The 18119-nt window shown below is 49.7% G+C and overlaps 1 protein-coding gene across 5 annotated transcripts in view; it reads right to left on the reverse strand.

The window, feature by feature from the left end:
- Positions 1–18119, reverse strand: part of SERHL2 (serine hydrolase like 2) — a 37331-nt gene that overhangs the window by 7439 nt on the left and 11773 nt on the right. For all 5 annotated transcript variants that reach the window (XM_049115772.1, XM_025457725.3, XM_035695873.2 and 2 more), the window contains one exon: positions 1034–1068. In XM_049115772.1, coding sequence (XP_048971729.1) covers positions 1034–1068 — 35 coding nt within the window. The remainder of the gene's footprint in view (positions 1–1033; positions 1069–18119) is intronic.

Consider the following 18119-nt stretch of genomic DNA (forward strand, 5'->3'; position numbering starts at 1 on the left):
TCCCCCCATGGTGCTGCTTGACCGTGGACAAGGCGTTGGGCTGTTTTCTGGCCTATGAAATGTGGGTGACAACAGTTCCCTCCTTTGGGGCTGCAGCAAGGATGGCCTGAGCACACACATGTGAGGCATGTGGAAGGACGGGGGGCGGCTGCTGCGCCGGGAGCACCCCCAGCTGGCATTCCTCTGTCTCCCCCTACGTGCAGGGCACATCCTGGTGCAGCAGCCCCGACCCCTGCCAGCCCTGCTGGGGAGACATCTTCACCTCGGGGATCTGCGGGGCAGTGGATCCTCTCCCTTGGCCTCAGCCCTTGCCATAAGGGACCAATGACTGGAAAGAGGCTGTACACCACCTCACCCCCCCCCCCAAAAAAAAAGAAAGAAAGAAAAAGTACAAGCGTTGGTCAGAGGCACGGAAACTGGAACCCCCGTGCGTTGCTGAGGGTGTGACACCGATGCAAAAACAGTTGGGCAGTTTCTCAAAAGGTTCAACATAGGATTGTTGCATGATCCAGTGATTCCACTCCTCGGTGGATCACCAAAAAAACTGAAAGCAAGGACTCGGGCTGATATTCATCACCCATGTTCACAACAGGCTTCATAATAACCCAAAGGTGCAAACAACCCGAGTGTCTCTCAATGGATGGCTGGACAGATCCACACTAAAGGAGTATTATTCAGTCATAAGAGCAGGGCAGTCTGGGCACCTGCTATGACATGGATGAGCCTTGGAGATGGTAGTGAAGTGAAATAAGGCAGACACGTGAGCCCCGGACCCCGGACCACCTACACGAGCTCCCTAGAGCAGCCAAGTTCACAGAGAGAAACAGAACGGTGGCTGGGGGGGCTGGGGGGCTGGTGATCAGTGGGTACAGAGTCGTCATGGGGGCGACAAAAAATCTGGAGGCTACGCTGGTTGTACAACACTGCAAATGTATTTAGTGCCACCGAACCGGACACTTGTGGAGGATTTTAAAATGACCGTGATGCTACATCCACCATACTGCAGTAACAAAGGAAAGAAGCCAGCACTCACCAAACCAACCCTCCGGTCTCTGTTCATCATTAGACCTGGAATGGAAGCAAAAAGATGGGGACTCAGTGCTGCCCCCCAGGGGCAGGGACTCCACACGGCTTCCCTGGGGACCTGGGGCCCTTCTTCAGCCTGGACTGGTGTCCTCCTGGGGCTGAGCCGGAGCAGCACAGCTTGGTCACGGCCACCTGGCCACCGGAGTGGTGTAGCCCACATGCCCTCCCCCGCCCCCGGCCACCTCTCTGGCCACCTCCCTGGCCACCTCCCCGGCCGCCCCAGAGAACAGCACAGGAGGACGGTGCCAGATGCTTTCCCTATCTGGCACAGTGGCTATCATCCCCAAGAACCTTAAGATGGGTGCATAATCTTTAAACCCCAGGAAGTGGGGATCCCCTGGTGGCTCAGCAGTTTAGCACCTGCCTTCAGGTCAGGGCATGATCCTGGAGTCCTGGGATCGAGTCCTACATTGGGCATTGGGCTCCCTGTATGGAGCCTGCTTCTCCCTCTGCCTGTGTCTGCCTCTTTCTCTCTGTGTCTCTCATGAATAAATAAAATCTTAAAAAAAAAAAATCCAGGAAGTGCCCAAGAGCTAAGAATCCATGCCATCACGTGTAGAAGAAAAAAGAAGGTTGGCGGGTCGGGAGGGCCGCGGTCCACCTGCGGGCCGAGCCTTGGTTTGGGGCCACGGTCCTGATGGGGCTCAGCCCGGCCGCACCCGGAGAGGACACATTCCCAGCAATTCCAGAAATAGCATCGCAGATCCGGGGGGGCCCCTTGAGTAGTGAGCTGCAGGGGGATCGTTAGGAGACCCTCTCCACTTGGGGAACTGTGGGTTGGAGCCCCAGTTGTCAACTGGGTAAATCCCAAGAATGTGACACCAAAGACAAGCAGGGCTGCCACCACCTTCCCACGAGCCTTGGCTCCATGTCGCCATCGCAGCCAGGCTCCGGGGCCTCCCAGTTACAGCCCCAATCAAATACATGCGTGAGTCACAGCCATCTCACTGGGACCTCTCCCGCCCCATCTGGTGGGCTTCCCTCCTGACCACTAGCACTTTCTAAAGCCCTCCACCCACACTTGTCTCCTCTGCTAGAAAGCAGCTTCCCAGGGGACACAGGGCTCGGTGTCTCAATCACGGCTGGGTTCCCCAGGACCGAGAACAGAGGCTGCCACGCGGTAGGTGCTCGAAATATTGCTCATGGGTGGGTAAGTAGATGTCTACCCCTGGGTGGCAGAGAGGGGGATACACGGGGTTCAAAGGAATGGATGCTGTTCTACTGTTTACGCTGGGGGGGCCTGGGGGACAGGAGTACTTCTGTTATCACCAGTGTTATAACATTAGCTAAATGCACATATGATGGGCCAACAGAATTTTTAGCAAGGCTAGCGGGAAACCTCTGAAAAAGAGCCATAAAAGGAGATGCTACAGATATTAAAACACACTGTGGGGGCAGCCTGGGTGGCTCAGCCCCTGAGCACCTGTCTTCAGTCCAGGGCGTGATCCTGGAGACCCGAGATCGAGTCCCACATCGGGCTCCCTGCGTGGAGCCTGCTTCTCCCTCTGCTGTGTCTCTGGCCCCCTCTCTCTATCTCTCTGTGTCTCTCATGAATAAATAAAATCTTTAAAAAAATTAATTAATTAAAAACAAATAAAACACACTGTGGGGCCTCAATAATCTAAGCCGGGTACTGCTGGTCAGCGACAGCCAGCCAGACCCACGGAGAGACAGAAGGTCCAAAGACAGACTGAGATACTGACCGGCAGTCAGGGTATGCCAGGCCCCCGTGTCACCAAGGGCAAAGACACTTTCGTGACAAAATAGTGTCAGGCAACTGAGGAGCCATCTGGAAAAAGATAAAATTAGATCCAAACCTCAACCGGTACACAAGATAAATAACCAAAGTGGCAATTCTCAACACCAAACAGTATCAGAATCAAACATGAGCCCTCAGCTATGACTCAAAACGCAGAGGCCAGAAGGCAGACATATATATGAATCACATGGAGAAAATTCTGCATTGCAAGGAAAAACAAAAACAAAACCTCTAAGCAAAGTCAAAAGACAAATGACACTCTGGGGAGATGTATTTGCAACTCAATCTCCCCAACATATGAAGTTCCCAGAAATTGAGGAAAGACCACCAGAACAACGCACAAGAGGGTAGCCATGTGCAGTTTCCAGAAAAATACATATAAGAGATATTCACCTTTACTGTAAAAAGAAAACTCAAATGAAAACCACACTAAGCTGTAACTTCTCACCTAGCTCGCGTGCCAGCTGGAAGCACAGGCCTCTCATCCATCACAGGCCGGGCTGCGAAGGGACAGCCCCGGAGGGCACCTGGCAGTGCCTTCGACACCCAGCGCCTCTGCCCTCGGCAGGGGAGAAATCGCAGCTCAGTGTGGTTTCGATGTGTGCGTGTGCCCACGACCGAAGGTCACTAACGCTCCTGCCAACCAGCCTCGCTCCTAACAGCAGAGACGGGAAAGGCCGGGAAAGGCCGGGAAAGGCCGAGTGTCTCTCTGCAGGGAACAGCTGAGGTCAGCTTCCCCGGCCTCCCCGGGAACATTCTGCGTCTGTAATGAAGATGCGAAGATGCGGCCCAAGCTCCAGGATCAGTGCTAAGTGCCAGGAGCGAGGAGGCTGTGGACCTCCACAGTGTAAGAGAGAAATACGAGCATACAGTCCATGCATTCATATTCACCGCAGAAAACACCGGGAGGGTGTGGACACACTTAAAAAGGGGGTGACCCTGGGGGTGAGCTGAGCAACAAAGGGGTACAGACCCAGGGAGACGCGCACAGCTTTTTATAGGACCATGAGTTTTCAACTAGATCAGGTGGCACCTGTTGGAAAGAAGTGGTATTAAAACACAAAACCCAAATGGCAGCAAGGTCGGCGCCTCTGCCAGCCCCCTGTAAACACGGTCGGCTCCGGGGGGACCAGGTATTTTTGGGGGGGCTGGGGGTGTCCCCCGGGGAGGGGCCTCAGGGCTCCCTGCTGGAAAAGTCATGTTGGACTACGAAATGGATTTCAGAGAAACAGTCACGGGCACATTAAGGAGAGCTATTTTCCATAATTATGAGATTTCTTCCTCTAATTAGAGATAACGGAACTTTTCAATGACAAATACAGATAATTAATTGTTGATGGAGGTTTTTTTTAAAATATGGGATCCCTGGGTGGCGCAGCGGTTTGGCGCCTGCCTTTGGCCCAGGGCGCGATCCTGGAGACCCGGGATCGAATCCCACGTCGGGCTCCCGGTGCATGGAGCCTGCTTCTCCCTCTGCCTGTGTCTCTGCCTCTCTCTCTCTGTGACTATCATAAATAAATAAAAATTAAAAAAAAAAATTAAATTTATTTTTTATTGGTGTTCAATTTGCCAACATACAGAATAACACCCAGTGCTCATCCCGTCAAGTGCCCCCCTCAGTGCCTGTCACCCATTCACCCCACCCCCCGCCCTCCTCCCCTTCCACCACCCCTAGTTCGTTTCCCAGAGTTAGGAGTCTTTATGTTCTGTCTCCCTTTCTGATATTTCCTACCATTTCTTCTCCCTTCCCTTCTATTCCCTTTCACTATTATTTATATTCCCCAAATGAATGAGAACATGTAATGTTTGTCCTTCTCCGATTTACTTACTTCACTCAGCATAACACCCTCCAGTTCCTGTTGATGGAGGTTCTTAATCAGGCATTTGTGATTCTATTTTTTTAAAAGATTTTTAATTTATTTATTCAGAGAGAGAGAGAGACTGAGAGGCCGAGACACAGGCAGAGGGAGAAGCAGGCTCCATGCAGGAGCCCGACGCGGGACTCGATTCTGGGTCTCCAGGATCACACCCCGGGCTGCAGGCAGGGCTAAACCTCTGCGTCAAAGGGGCTGCCCGGCATTTGTGATTCTAAATACTTAGCAGGACCATGTAATTGGAAGATTTTCTGGTCGCCACACCAGATCATCTCGGCCCAACGAAGCCAAGGCCAAGGCCACTGGGCCTCCTCCAGCTCCTACCCTGACCTTGCTGGCACAGATGACCCCAGGCCCCCGGACTCACTGCCCTCCTCCATCCTCCAGACCAGGCTCCAGCTACTCGGGGGATGTGATAAAAACCTTAAAAGAGGGTCATCTTAGGGATATGGTGACCCCCAAGGTACCTGCGGGTCCCTATCGAGCTGTTCTGTTTTCTCCGGGTCCCTATCGAGCTGTTCCCTTCAACGAGCTTTGCGGGGGTCGGAAGTGTGTTTCTCAGGAGAGAGGCGCTCGGTGCTTTTCTCAATTAGACGCAGCTCCCACACCAAGTGCCTGCAGCTGCTCGGAGGGGCTCTGCACTGACATGTCTTCATCCTGTCAACAACCTGCTCCACCTGAAAGGAGCTCAGAGGGATGAGGCCACGCTCAGCCCCTGCAGGAGGAGAGACCGGCCCTGGCTTGCCGGGAGCAGGGTCTGCAGCTGGGACCCCTGGCCTGCCAGCGACTTGTGAGCAACACCGGGATTTTCTGAAACCCTGAAGTGTTGTGTGAAAATTAAAATTCCTAAGAAAATGCTTTTGAATGTAGGAAATACTATCAGAGTCCCAGATACCACCCCCCATCTCCTGCCACAGCCAACAATCAGTGACTGTTGTGATATAATAAATATGTATTTTAGTCTGGCCAGAGCTCCTAAAGCCTGTGAGATATCCTAAGGAAGGAGGTGCTAGGAGCAGCAACTTTTGTTCTAATAGTTGGTCCCTGAGCCCAGGTCCTGACACAGAGCTCCTCAATCCTCTGGAGTCTCCTAGGTGACAGGAGCATCCCTTGTCCTAATGAGGGGGCTCTCAGCAGGCTACCGGGCAGCTTCAGGATGGAGCTGGTACCCAGGAAGACCAAACTGTGGTTGGAAGCCTGGAACTTTCAGCTTCGAATCCCCATCCTCTGGGAAAGGAACACCCACACATCCAGGGTCTGCTCTGCAGGAGGGCAGGGAAACACTCTCCTCCTTACGCCAAGGGCCCCTGCCTTCATTCCCTTCTCACCTGCAGACCCCCTTCCAGATGGTTCCAGAACTGGACTCTGCTGGGTCTCCCTTGGGGGCCTGCCACCCTTCAGGGGCTCCCCACCACCATTGTGACCTTCGCCTTCACCACCTGCTGCTCCGCGCGCCCGTGAGGTCTCTCCCCTGTGCCTCTCAGGCTCCCACTCGGGAGGCCACCTTCCTGTCACCTTCCTTCCTGCCTCTGAGCAGGTGCGCTTGCCAAGGAGGGAAAATTGGGACAAAGTAGATAGTTACCTTCTAACATCTGTTTTCTAGAAACTAGCCCTCCCTCTTTATACCAAATGAGGGTATTTACCCCCCAGACTAAGAGTTCCCAGGAATAAGATGAAGATGCCCCTCGGATATAAGGATACAGCTGCCCAGCCACCAGCCAGTCCCCTCCCTGCACCCAGTGGGGGGAAAACCAAACGCCAAACACTCTTGGCATCTTCCCGAAGGAATGTAGTTTTCAGGCGTCCCCAGCAGCACTCCCGTCCTACCAAGTCCTGGTGGGCCCTTAAAAACCTTCAACCAATAGCAGTCAGAAAGCCAAGAGCCAGCCAAACAGCACCCGCCCTTGACGGGTACGGGGGCCCTAGCAAGTACGGGGGCCCACTCGGGATACAAATCCAATCAGTTGGTAACCCGCCCCCCCACCTTCCAGTTAAACCCCCTGCAAAAGCTTCCCTTTTGTTAAAAAAGAAAACAACTATAAAGGGAATTTTCAGCTTGGAATGTCCGTGGCTCCCGCTCCTGGGCTCCCAGGGAAGCTCCGACTTTAACTTTTACCAGGTGGGATGGCTTCCCCAAACTTCAAAGCACGGGCTCTCATTTCTGATCTACTTCGTTAGCGAGTGACCTAAAGGGAAAAGTCTGTTTATTTTGCCACAGCCGTTCTTGGCGTCGCACGCGGGGTACGGGAGCACCTGCCTGAGAACACCCGGGGTCATCTGGGCACCGGCACGGCCCCTGGCTTCCTGCAGCTCCAGGTACCTGGTGAGCTGCCCGGGTCCCCGGGCCTCCTCAGTTCGGCTTGGCGGCCCTGACTGGTTGAGCTGCTAAAGGTGGCGGGTCATGCTGCCTAGGACGCAGCCACCTCGGCTGGGCTGGTGGCCTGGACGCGGCACTGTGCTAACTGAGGTTATTCAGACAAGGCTCGAGTCCGTTTTCTGGCTGGAAATCCGAGAGCCGGAATGGCTCAGCTCCGCAGAGAAGGGACACTCGCCCCTTTCTGGCCAGACAGCCCTTTAGGGTGAGCGAGGACCCGTGGTGGCCCCGTAGGGACCGGCATCTCCTCGGGGACCTGGGCCGGCCAGACGGGGATGCGCTCGGGGGGGCCCATGGGCTGGTGCTGGGAGTGTGCGCGGCGGCCTCCGACCTCGCTGGGGGGACACTCGGCTCGCCCAGCACCCGCACCACCTCAGACCTCACGCCTTAGCCCGCAGCCCAAGGCGATGGGGGGCCCAAGGCACCTGCAGGTGCTTCCTCAACGGGGGACTGAAGATAACCCGGGGCTCGGATGGGGGCCGTGTGCACAGGGAGGAAGCCAGTTAGGGCACTAAGCAGCCCGGAGAGCAGGAGACCACTCGGTGTGGTTGTTGGGGGGGCCCCGGCTCCTAGGGTGCTCTGGGCGTCACGGGTTTGCTTGTTGTTGCAGCTTTTGGTTCTTGGCACAAAACTGGCCCTGTTTTTTTTGTTTTTGTTTTTTTAGGATTTTATTTATTTATTCATGAGAGACAGAGAGAGGTAGAGACACAGGCAGAGGGAGAAGCAGGTTCCCTGTGGGGACCCCATGCAGGACTCGATCCCAGGACCCCAGGATCACACCCTGGGCCAAAGGCAGACACTCAACTGCTGAGCCCCCCCCATGCATCCCACGAGGCTGTCTTATAATTAGATTTGTTTTAATAAAAGGGAGATACCTGGAAGTTGGGTCTTTTTTTCTTTTTTTTAAAGATTTTATTTACTTATTCATGAGAGACACAGAGAGAGAAGCAGAGACACAGGCAGAGGGAGAGGCAGGCTCCAGGTAGGGAGCCCGACATGGGACTCGATCCTGGGTCTACAGGGTCATGCCCTGGGCCGAAGGCGGCGCTAAACCACTGAGCCACCCAGGCTGCCCTGGAAGTTGGGTCTTTAATTAATGTCCCCTGTACAAATATTAGTGAAACAAGGGCTAAATCCCATTGGCACCTCGTTCGTGTATATAGGTCCACGTGTGTTACACACATGAGACATTTTCTCCACCTCCGGATGGTACTGCTGAAACGAATTTGTAAAGGAGCTCTGTTTAATCAGTTTAAAGGCAAATCCTTGGGGCGCCTGGGTGGCTTAGTGGAGTCATGATCCCCGGGTCCTGGGATGGAGCCCCATAAAGGGTTCTGCTCAGCAGGGAGCCTGCTTCTCCCTCTCCCTTTGCCCCTCCCCCACGTGTGTTCTCTCCTTGCTCTGCTCTCTCTTAAATCTCTTAAATCTTGGGGCGCCTGGGTGGCTAGCCGTTGGCATCTGCCTTTGGCTCAGGGCGTGATCCTGGAGTTCCCAGGATCGAGTCTCGCATTGGGATCTTCTCCGGGAACCTGCTTCTCCCTTTGCCTTTCTGTGTCTTTCATGAATAAATAAAATGAAATCTTTAAAAAACAAACAAACAAAAAACAAACTGGGCTTTCTAAGACTCAAAAAGATAAAAACGAACTCAACTGTCTTTCAAGTTCACAGGATGGGAGACCACATTTCCTACATCCAGACTTTAATGTTACTCCATCCATAATAAAAAAGCCTCATAGGAAGGGACCCAACTGATGATGGTCCAAAGAGATAAAGATGAACAAACATCTAAGACCCCTGACCCCCTTCCTAACAGAATAATGAGAAGAGGAGGCAAACAAGAAGACACTAGAAATCCTATATCCAGCCCTCGTCTCCAAGCTCAGCACTAGCGCCCAACCCACCACCTGCTCCTCCCCTTCCTCCATAAGGCTGGAAAGCACCCAGAGAAAATGCCTGTTTTGCAAAATGAAAAGACAGGAGACAGAAAAAGTCAGTGCAAAACTTTAAATCTGCCCTTGGCCTTGCCAGCAGCACCTCTGCGGCCTCTGCCCCCCGGCACTGCCCGGGCTGCCTGCACAGCCCCTACATCACCCCAGTGCTTCTGCTCCTCCCACCCTTGCCATCACTGGTGCAGAGAGCACCCCAAGCTGTTGGGCAATCGCCTTATGAGGTTCAAACTGAGGCACCTCCCACATCCAAGGGCTCCCCGGACTTAAACCACACTTCAGATGTCCCCACAGGAGCCCCAGGGGAGGCTGACAGTGGGAGACAAACTTTTTAGTGGACTCGGATGTACCATATACTAAAGTGAATTCAAGGTTGTTGGTTTAATTAACATAAGCACGTCTTTAGAGACATCGACCCTAACTATACAACTTTTTATTCTACTAACGTTTACCAGGGGTCAAATAAGCTCCTGTTATCTGTTGCAATTTCTCAGCAAAGATGACTTAATGGGTGATTTTGTCTGTCTCATCAAGTATTCACAGGTAATCACTCTTCCCAAAGTTGATTGACTTTTTTTTGTATTTTTGTATTTTTTTTCAGTGATTCATCAGTCTTATATAATATCCAGTGCTCAATATATGTGTCCTCCTTAATGTTCATCCCCCAGTTACCTCAGCCCCCAGCCCCCTATTTATTTGAGAGAGAGAGAGAGCTTGAGTGTCCCGAAGAGAGAAAAGGGGAGGGGCAGAGGGAGTCAGAGAGAAGCAGACTCCCCGCCAAGCTCAGAGCCAGATGACCCAGGGCTTGGCTCCATCTCACAACCCTAAGATGATCACCTGAGCCAAAATCAAGTCTGACCTTTAACCGACTGAGCCACCCAGGGCTCCTCTTCAGGGGAAATTATTAAGAACAAGCAAGTTTGGGACGCCTGGGTGGCTCAGCGGTTGAGCCTCTGCCTTCGGCTCAGGTCATGATCCTGGGGTCCCAAGATTGAGTCCCGCATCCAGCTCCTCGCAGAGAGCCTGCTTCTCCCTCTGCCTGTGTCTCTGCCTCTCTATCTCTGTCTCTCATGAATAAATAAATAAAAATATTTAAAGAAAAAATAAATAGCTTCCAAAATTTTTGTTAGCATGAAACTTTGAAGTTGTGCAAAGCTAAATGATAAACTGGTCTGAATTCATTGCACATCTGTCTTTTCTGAATAAAATACTAAAACATGAATTACTAAACATAAGGTTTACCTACTTCTGACTTATCACAGAGAAACTAAGGCTACTTGGATCTGTTAGTGAACTGGTTTATGCTTCATTGAAAGTTGTATGATTAGGGACGCCTGGGTGGCTCAGTGTCTGTCTTTGACTCAGGGCATGATCCCGGAGTCCCAGGATTGAGTCCCACATCGGACTCCTGCATGGAGCCTGCTTCTCCTTCTGCCTCTCTGTCTCTGCCTCTCTCTGTCTCTCTCATGAAGAAATAAATAAAATCTTTAAAAAAAAAAAAAAGTTGTATGATTAGAAAGAAAAAAAAAACATGTTTCCAGAAATTAGGGAATCTATTCATCAATTTGTCAATCTAAAGAATTCTGGTGCGGGCAGCCTGGGTGGCTCAGTGGTTTAGTGCGGCCTTCACCCGGGGCATGATCCTGGAGACCCGGGATCGAGTCCCACGTCCCTGCCTGGAGCCTGCTTCTCCCTCTGCCTCTTTCTTTCTCTGTGTGTCTCTCATGAATAAATAAATAAAATCTTAAAAAAAAAAAATTGTGCAATAATCCACAATTTGTTACTCATAGTTTTCACTGGGGACCAAGGTTTCAAAGATTTATTTACTTATTTATTTAATGATTTTATTTATTTATTCATGAGAGAGAGAAAGAGAGGGAGTGCACGAGCAGCGGGGAGGGGCAGAGGCAGAGGGAGAAGCAGCCTCTCAGCTGAGCAGGGAGCCCAATGTGGGGCTCGATCTCAGGCTCCCAGGACCATGACCCAAACTGAAGGCAGACGCTTAAACAACTGAGCCACCCGGCCCCCCACTTCAAATGTTAATTATTAAAATGTTGTGTGTCACAGAAATCCCCAAATTTCCTTGTTACCTGCAGTGTAATGAACTCTCATCGGATCTCCCCAAACCAGACCCACTTTGAGTCATTTGTCATCTATAGTCACAATCCTGATATCCTTCCAAAAACATGTTTCAGCTTTAAGGAGATTCACGCAAAGGATTCTTGACCAATATAGGTCTCTGATCCCCTTAAGATCGGAAAAGTAAATTGAGTAAGGATTTCCAAAACTAACAGGATAACTATGTTCAAACAACAGAAGCGAGTAACAGGGACTAGATGAATTAAGGAAGGGCATTACGGTTTTTATGACCCCTATTTGAAAATACTGCTTGTTCTCCAATATTTGCTCTTCCAGATTTAAGGAAAGCTTTTGTCTTAAAAGATCTACAACTGACAAAATGAGATAAAATATTCATTTGCAAACAAATGGAAACATTTATCTTTTCTCCTCATCTGGACCCTCCAGAATTCAGAAACCTTGTGGCAATTTAAGTCTTTCTTTCATGGCAATTATAGTAATTTACATTAAGTAAAAATCCGTTCTTCTTATATAAAATCTTTAAAAAAAAGAATAGGGCAGCCGGGGTGGCTCAGTGGTTTAGCTGCCTTCAGCCCAAGGCATGATCCTGAAGACCCGGGATAGAGTCCCACCTCAGGTTCCCTGCATGGGGCCAGCTTCTCTCTTTCTCTCTCTGTCTCTCATGAATAAATAAATAAAATCTTAAAAAAAAAATGTCTCTCTCCCCTTTTTTTTTAAGATTTCATTTATTGTTGTGCTCGCTTCGGCAGCACATATACTAAGATTTCATTTATTGGGATTCCTGGGTGGCTCAGTGGTTAAGCGTCTGCCTTTGGCTCAGGGTGTGACCCCGGGGTCCTGGGATCAAGTCCCGAATCGGGCTCCCTGTGGGGAGCCAGCTTCTCCCTCTGCCTATGTGTCTGCCTCTTTCTCCATGTCTTGCATGAATAAATAGATAAAATCTTAAAAAAAAAAAAAAAACCCACAAACTTCTGCTTAGCCTGGCACATAGGCCTGACACAGCTAAGATTTGCAAAGACTGTTCTTTACCTAAAACCGACCTCACCCAAAGAGATAAAGGAGTAGCCAAAGTGGTCATCATTTCAATTCTTCAAGATTGAGGAATGATCATAACTCGGGGGAAGTGTGCTAAAACCATGCCCCAGAGGGTTAATGAGGTGAAAACTAGCAAAAAGTTTAAAATGGGGATCCCTGGGTGGCGCAGCGGTTTGGCGCCTGCCTTTGGCCCAGGGCGCGATCCTGGAGACCCCGGATCGAATCCCACGTCAGGCTCCCGGTGCATGGAGCCTGCTTCTCCCTCTGCCTATGTCTCTGCCTCTCTCTCTCTCTCTCTATGTGACTATCATAAATAAATAAAATTAAAAAAAATTTTTACAAAAAAAAAAGTTTAAAATGTGTTTTTGGGACAGCTGTCTCCCCGCAATCAGTAACTGCATCTTTCCCGACCCCTCTAACTCACTGGTGGTCTCTCTGACTCCAGGTCAACTGATAGGGTTCCGGCCTGGCAACAAAGCAAGACCCTGCCTTCCTGACTAGAGACAGCCAGCCTAAGACCCCACCTTGGAGCATGCCCAGAGTCCCATCCCCTTGTCCCAAGATAACCTCCTGATGCCAGGGGCTGAAGGCTCCACCCCAAAGACACATGGGACATATGTTATACATATGTTCACTCAATGCACATGCTCCATCTCTCCTCGTAAATAATCATAAATTTCCCTACCCTTTTATCAAGATACTTGTAAAGGATTCTTTGGATTTTTTTCTTGTCTGAGTCTATTCCAACATCACACTGGTTCCTTGAAATTGTACTTATTGGAATTATTTCACTGTCCATGTGTCGTTATTATAAATTTTATATCAAATAGAAAACCAGTCTAAGCCAAGCACATGTAGTATGTTTGCTCATCAACTGGACTTCATAGAGAACACATATCACTGTTAAGCTTCCCACACTTACGTTATAAGTTCCCCCAATGAGGAACTCTAGGTAAATACACACACACACACACACACACACACACACACACACACATTTAGCAATGAGGGACCTGATGGACCCAGAGCTCACAAGCCAGTCACCCCGGGACTGGGGAACATAAAGTAAGGGTTGATCATCAAGGCTTTTGGAGGAAAGATTATTGAGCAAAAATGAGATATGATAAAGGAACTTTCCAACATTTTAATGTTTATGGGGTCCACTCCTGGGCTCCTAGGGAAGCTATGGCTTTAATTTTCACCAAGGTCAGAATGACCTCACCAAAGTTCAGGGCATGGGTTCTATTCCTGCCCCATACACACCTTGTACATCTGCTTCGTTAAGCAAATAAACTAAAAAATATTTCAAGCTGAAATCTAAGTTCTGTTCCTATATTTCTGAAACCTGTAACCTTGTTCTCTTATTTTAAAAAAATTTTTAAAGATTTTAATCATTTATTTGAGAGAGGGAGAGAGTGCGAAGGTGAGGTGAGGAGGGGCAAAAGGAGAAGCAGGTTCCCCACTGAGCAGGGAGCCTGGCTCAAGACTCAAACCCAGGACCCTGGGATCATGACCTGAGCTGAAGGCCTACGCTTCACCAGCTGAGCCACCCAGACACCCCTCTTCTTCTTTTAAAAAGAAATTCTAAAAAGTTTGTTCATTTTGCGTTGACAACCACATTCAAAATGGAGTCACATGTGAAGGGCCCCTGTCAGGCAAACCTAACTGCAGTGTCAGCCTGGCCAGGGACTTACTGGTCACCCACAGCAACTTTACGGACAGACCCCTTCTGTTCCCCTTAGGAGGGCGACCTCGTCTGAAACAATGCATTCTTTGCAAATAATCTCCTTCCTCCACTTTCTCTCCCTGACTTTAAAAATCTTTTCTACAGGGATCTTTTCTACCTGCTTCTCCCTCTGCCTATGTCTCTGCCTCTCCTTCTCTCTCTGTGTCTCATGAATAAATAAAAATCTTTTAAAAATAAAACTTTTTCTACAGCTCAATGGAGTTCCTTTCTATTTGCTTGATGGGATGCAGCCAATTCATGAATCATTGAACACAGCCAATTAGATCTTCACATTTACTCAGCTGAATTTTTGTTATTAACACTTTGCTCTTGGAATAAACACCAAGATCAGCCGTCAACCATTGCTTGGCATACTGGATGGATCCTACCCTGTCCACTCCCGGACTCCCCTATCCTCTGGCAGAGCCACTCTGCCCTTCTCTCAATGCTCCTGGCCTTCCGGCAGGTTCCAGGACTAGACGTGCGCCCCTCTGCGTGGGCAGAGCCTCTGCACATGCTATCTCCTGGGTCTGGAACTCTTGCTACCTCATCCTTCTCACCTTGCTGGGCACTATTACTCAGTCTTCATGACCTTGAGTCTCCAGGGCAGGGCTCCTACAGATGCAGCACTCCTCTCCCACCTGGGCCCCTCCTCCAGGTGGGGAAGCTTCCTTGTTATCTGCCAGCTGAGCCCAGGCTCCCTAGGAGCACAGGGCATGGCTGGATCTGCTTCCGCTTGTATCCCCAGCTGAGCATACTGCTAGCCTGGGGCAGGAGTCCAGGCACAGGACTGATTTGTTAATGCGCTGAATGTACTGCATGGAGGGATGCCAGCAGCTGTGGCAGGGACATATGAAATGGGGCAGAATGTTCTGGGCCCTCCCTCTATGGCCTTAGTTTCCTCATCTGCAAAGGGTCCCTGAACCCCGTTAGAGTCCTAACGGTAACCCTTGGGACAACAAAACAGTGTGGTTGACTCGGAACAGCTGGGTCAGGGCCGCTGCCACCCAGGGGCCTGGGAGTGTCAGCACATCCAGCAGGGTGGCCCGAACTCTGGGGCTTTCTGAGGTCCCCAGAGGAAGCCCAGTGCCCACTGCCCGATATTTAAAGGTTAAGAGAGGAAACTCAGAGACCCTTTCAGTCCACTCCCTCCCCTTTCCTCTGCTGGGAACCACCAGCAGAGGCCGGGCAGTGGGTAGTGTCCCCTGGCAGCAGAGTCCCTGTGCAGGGCCACCTATTACTGCCCACGTGCTGCCAACTTTTCTCAATTTTTTTTTTAAATTTGTTTATTTGAGAGGGAGTGCAAGAGTGTGCAAGCTCGAGAGGAGGAGGAGGGGGCGGGTGGAGGGAAAGACTCTCAAGCAGACTCCGGGCTGAGCATGGAGCCCCTCAGCCCTGTGGGCTTGATCCCATGACCCTAAGATCACGACCTGAGCCAGAAACCAAGAGTCAGATGCTTCACCGACTGAGCCAGCCAGGCGCCACCCTCCTCACTTTTCGAAAGAAACTAGAAATCTTGCATGGAGCCTGCTTCTCTCTCTGCCTGTGTCTCTGCCTCTCTCTCTCTGTCTCTCATGAGTAAATAAATAAAATCTTAAAAAAAAAAAAAACTTAAAAAAAAAAAGAAACTGGAAATCTCCATTTTTACACAAAAGCTTTCTATTTTAAATATGAGCGCCCTATTCAAAATATCCCACATGAAAGATCTGTTTGAACTGTACAAGTCAAAACAAATCATGCCTGCAACCCCAGGGCAGCCCAGCTTATGATGAGGGGTTGAGCATCCCCCACAGTGGGCAGGACACGGGGGCCAGGGATTGACACGGGACTGTGCTTTGTCATTAGGGAACCCCAACCAGTGCTGGGCTCTCCTTCCCTCAGGCCAGTACCTCAAGCTTGTTTCCAGAAGAGTAAAGCCAGGATTATGATGGGGACAAAATTAAGCCTGGCTTCTCTCTCCCCACCCCGGCTTACTGCTTCCTGGTTTCTCCCACAAGCCAGATCGAGCTTGTGCCTCAGCAGGGGAGCAATATGTGTCACCCCAAAATGTATCTCTTTGGCATATGCATTATCTTAGGCTGATTATCTTTAAGAAACAGAAGACTCAAGAGGTTTTTCTTCTTGACTTTCCCTGTAACTGCATCAAAGGATTCAGAGAGGACCTGTTCCAGGAAGGAGCGATCACCATGGCATCATACTCTGAACTGGGTGTAGTAGACAGAGAGGAATTTTGCAAAGTCTGTTAAAATTCCTCTTGAAGTCTCTGTTTCAGATGGCCCGGCAAACACTTGCTTACTGAATATTTACTCTTTCTGTTCTTTCTGTGAATGGCCTTCCTTCCCCTTTGAAGCCTAACACCCTTACCCTTTCTCCTTGGTCCAGAATGGCATATATACCCCATTTTGCCTGTCTTTGGAATCTCTCATGTTTATGTGGTATCCCTGCTTGTATGTAATTAAATGTTATTTTCTCCCGTTAATCTATCCATTTAATTCTTCTTTTTTTTTATTTTTTTTATTTATGATAGTCACAGAGAGAGAGAGAGAGAGAGGCAGAGACACAGGCAGAGGGAGAAGCAGGCTCCATGCACCGGGAGCCAGATGTGGGATTAGATCCCGGGTCTCCAGGATCGCGCCCTGGGCCAAAGGCAGGCGCTAAACCGCTGCGCCACCCAGGGATCCCTATCCATTTAATTCTTAAACCAGGGACACCTGGGTGGCTCAGCGGTTGAGCAGCTACCTTTGTGATCCCGGGGTCCTGGGACTGAGTCCCCCATCAGGCTTCTCCCTCTGTCTCTGCCTCTCTAATAAATAAATAAAATTAAAAAAGAAATTCTTAGACCAGCTGGAAGAAACTTGGAGGATTGCGGGGGAGTTTTTCCTCCCCAACACGTCAAAGCCTTTCCTAGCAGCTCCCCATCCCCAGGAACATCTTCTTCCTGGATTATTTGTGTGACTATCTCCCTCACCTGCATCATTTTTGCTCAAAGGTCACTTCTGCATGAGGCCAACCCAGGCCACTGTATTTATAAGACCGAACTGCAAGCTCTGCCCTACATCCTTATCTCACACTGCTCTGCCTTTTCCACACCCTCTCCCCTTGCACACTCTGTGAAAGGCAAGGAGAATGCCACACGCAGCCAGGGCTACCAGAAGCTGGGAGAGGCATACGCAGAGGCTGCCAATGCTTCAATTTGGTTTCTGGCTCCAAACTGCAAGACAACGAATGTTTAAGCCACCCAGTCTGTGGGGCTTTGTAATGGCAGCCCCTGGAAATGAATAGAGATTTTGGAGGGTATTTTTGAGGTCCTCCAGAAGAGAGAAATTCACCCAAATCTATAGGTGTTGGCGTGAAGCTGATGGCAACTATTTGGTTGGGCTTCTCAGCCTCCAGAGGTTGCTAGAAGTTCAATCTGAAATTTTATGAGAAGTCCTGGCAAAGCACATTTTTAAGAAACCTATATGGACCATCACTATTCTTTCTGCCCTTACATAAATAATCAGGCCAAGTTTGCTAAAACTGGACTTATTTTACAAACGAATTAGTCTCAATTTGGCTATCTTTGATGAAAATAAGGGTGATTTGAGAGAAAAATTATGTTTCAATAATACACCTTTGTGGATGTTAGATTCTAGTTCTTTTTTTTTTTAAGATTTTATTTATGTATTCATAAGAGACACATAGAGAGAGAGAGAGGCAGAGACACAGGCAGAGGAGAAGCAGGCTCCATGCAGGAGCCTGATGTGAGACTCAATCCCGGGATTCCAGGATCACACCCTGGGCCGAAGGTAAGCGCTAAACAGCTGAGCCACCCAGGGATCCCCTAGATTCTAGTTCTGATGAATTATCTCTGAGTATTTGTTGTTTGCCTATAAAAACGGGGTGGATCCTGAATTCTCTGGTTTCCTCAAACATTGGTTATGACTCTCAGAACTAAAGTGTCCCATTTTCTCCCATACTTCAACTTGAAACCACTGACAACTAAAACCATCTTTTTTTTTTTTTTCATGAAGCCTTGAAGATGGAAGCCTGACGATTTGAGGTAAACTTCAGAGAAACTGCCACAACAGCTCATGTTTAAACAATCTTCCTGTCTATTGCTGTGGGGACCACTCAGAAACATTGCCAGGGACATTCAAACTACAGGCTAGGGAAAAGTTGTCAGCCCTCACTCCATCTGAACATGCTCAAGCATCTAGAAATCTTCTAGAAATCTAGA

The sequence above is a fragment of the Canis lupus genome, chromosome 10 (genome assembly GCF_003254725.2).
Source record: "Canis lupus dingo isolate Sandy chromosome 10, ASM325472v2, whole genome shotgun sequence".
Taxonomy (NCBI): domain Eukaryota; kingdom Metazoa; phylum Chordata; class Mammalia; order Carnivora; family Canidae; genus Canis; species Canis lupus.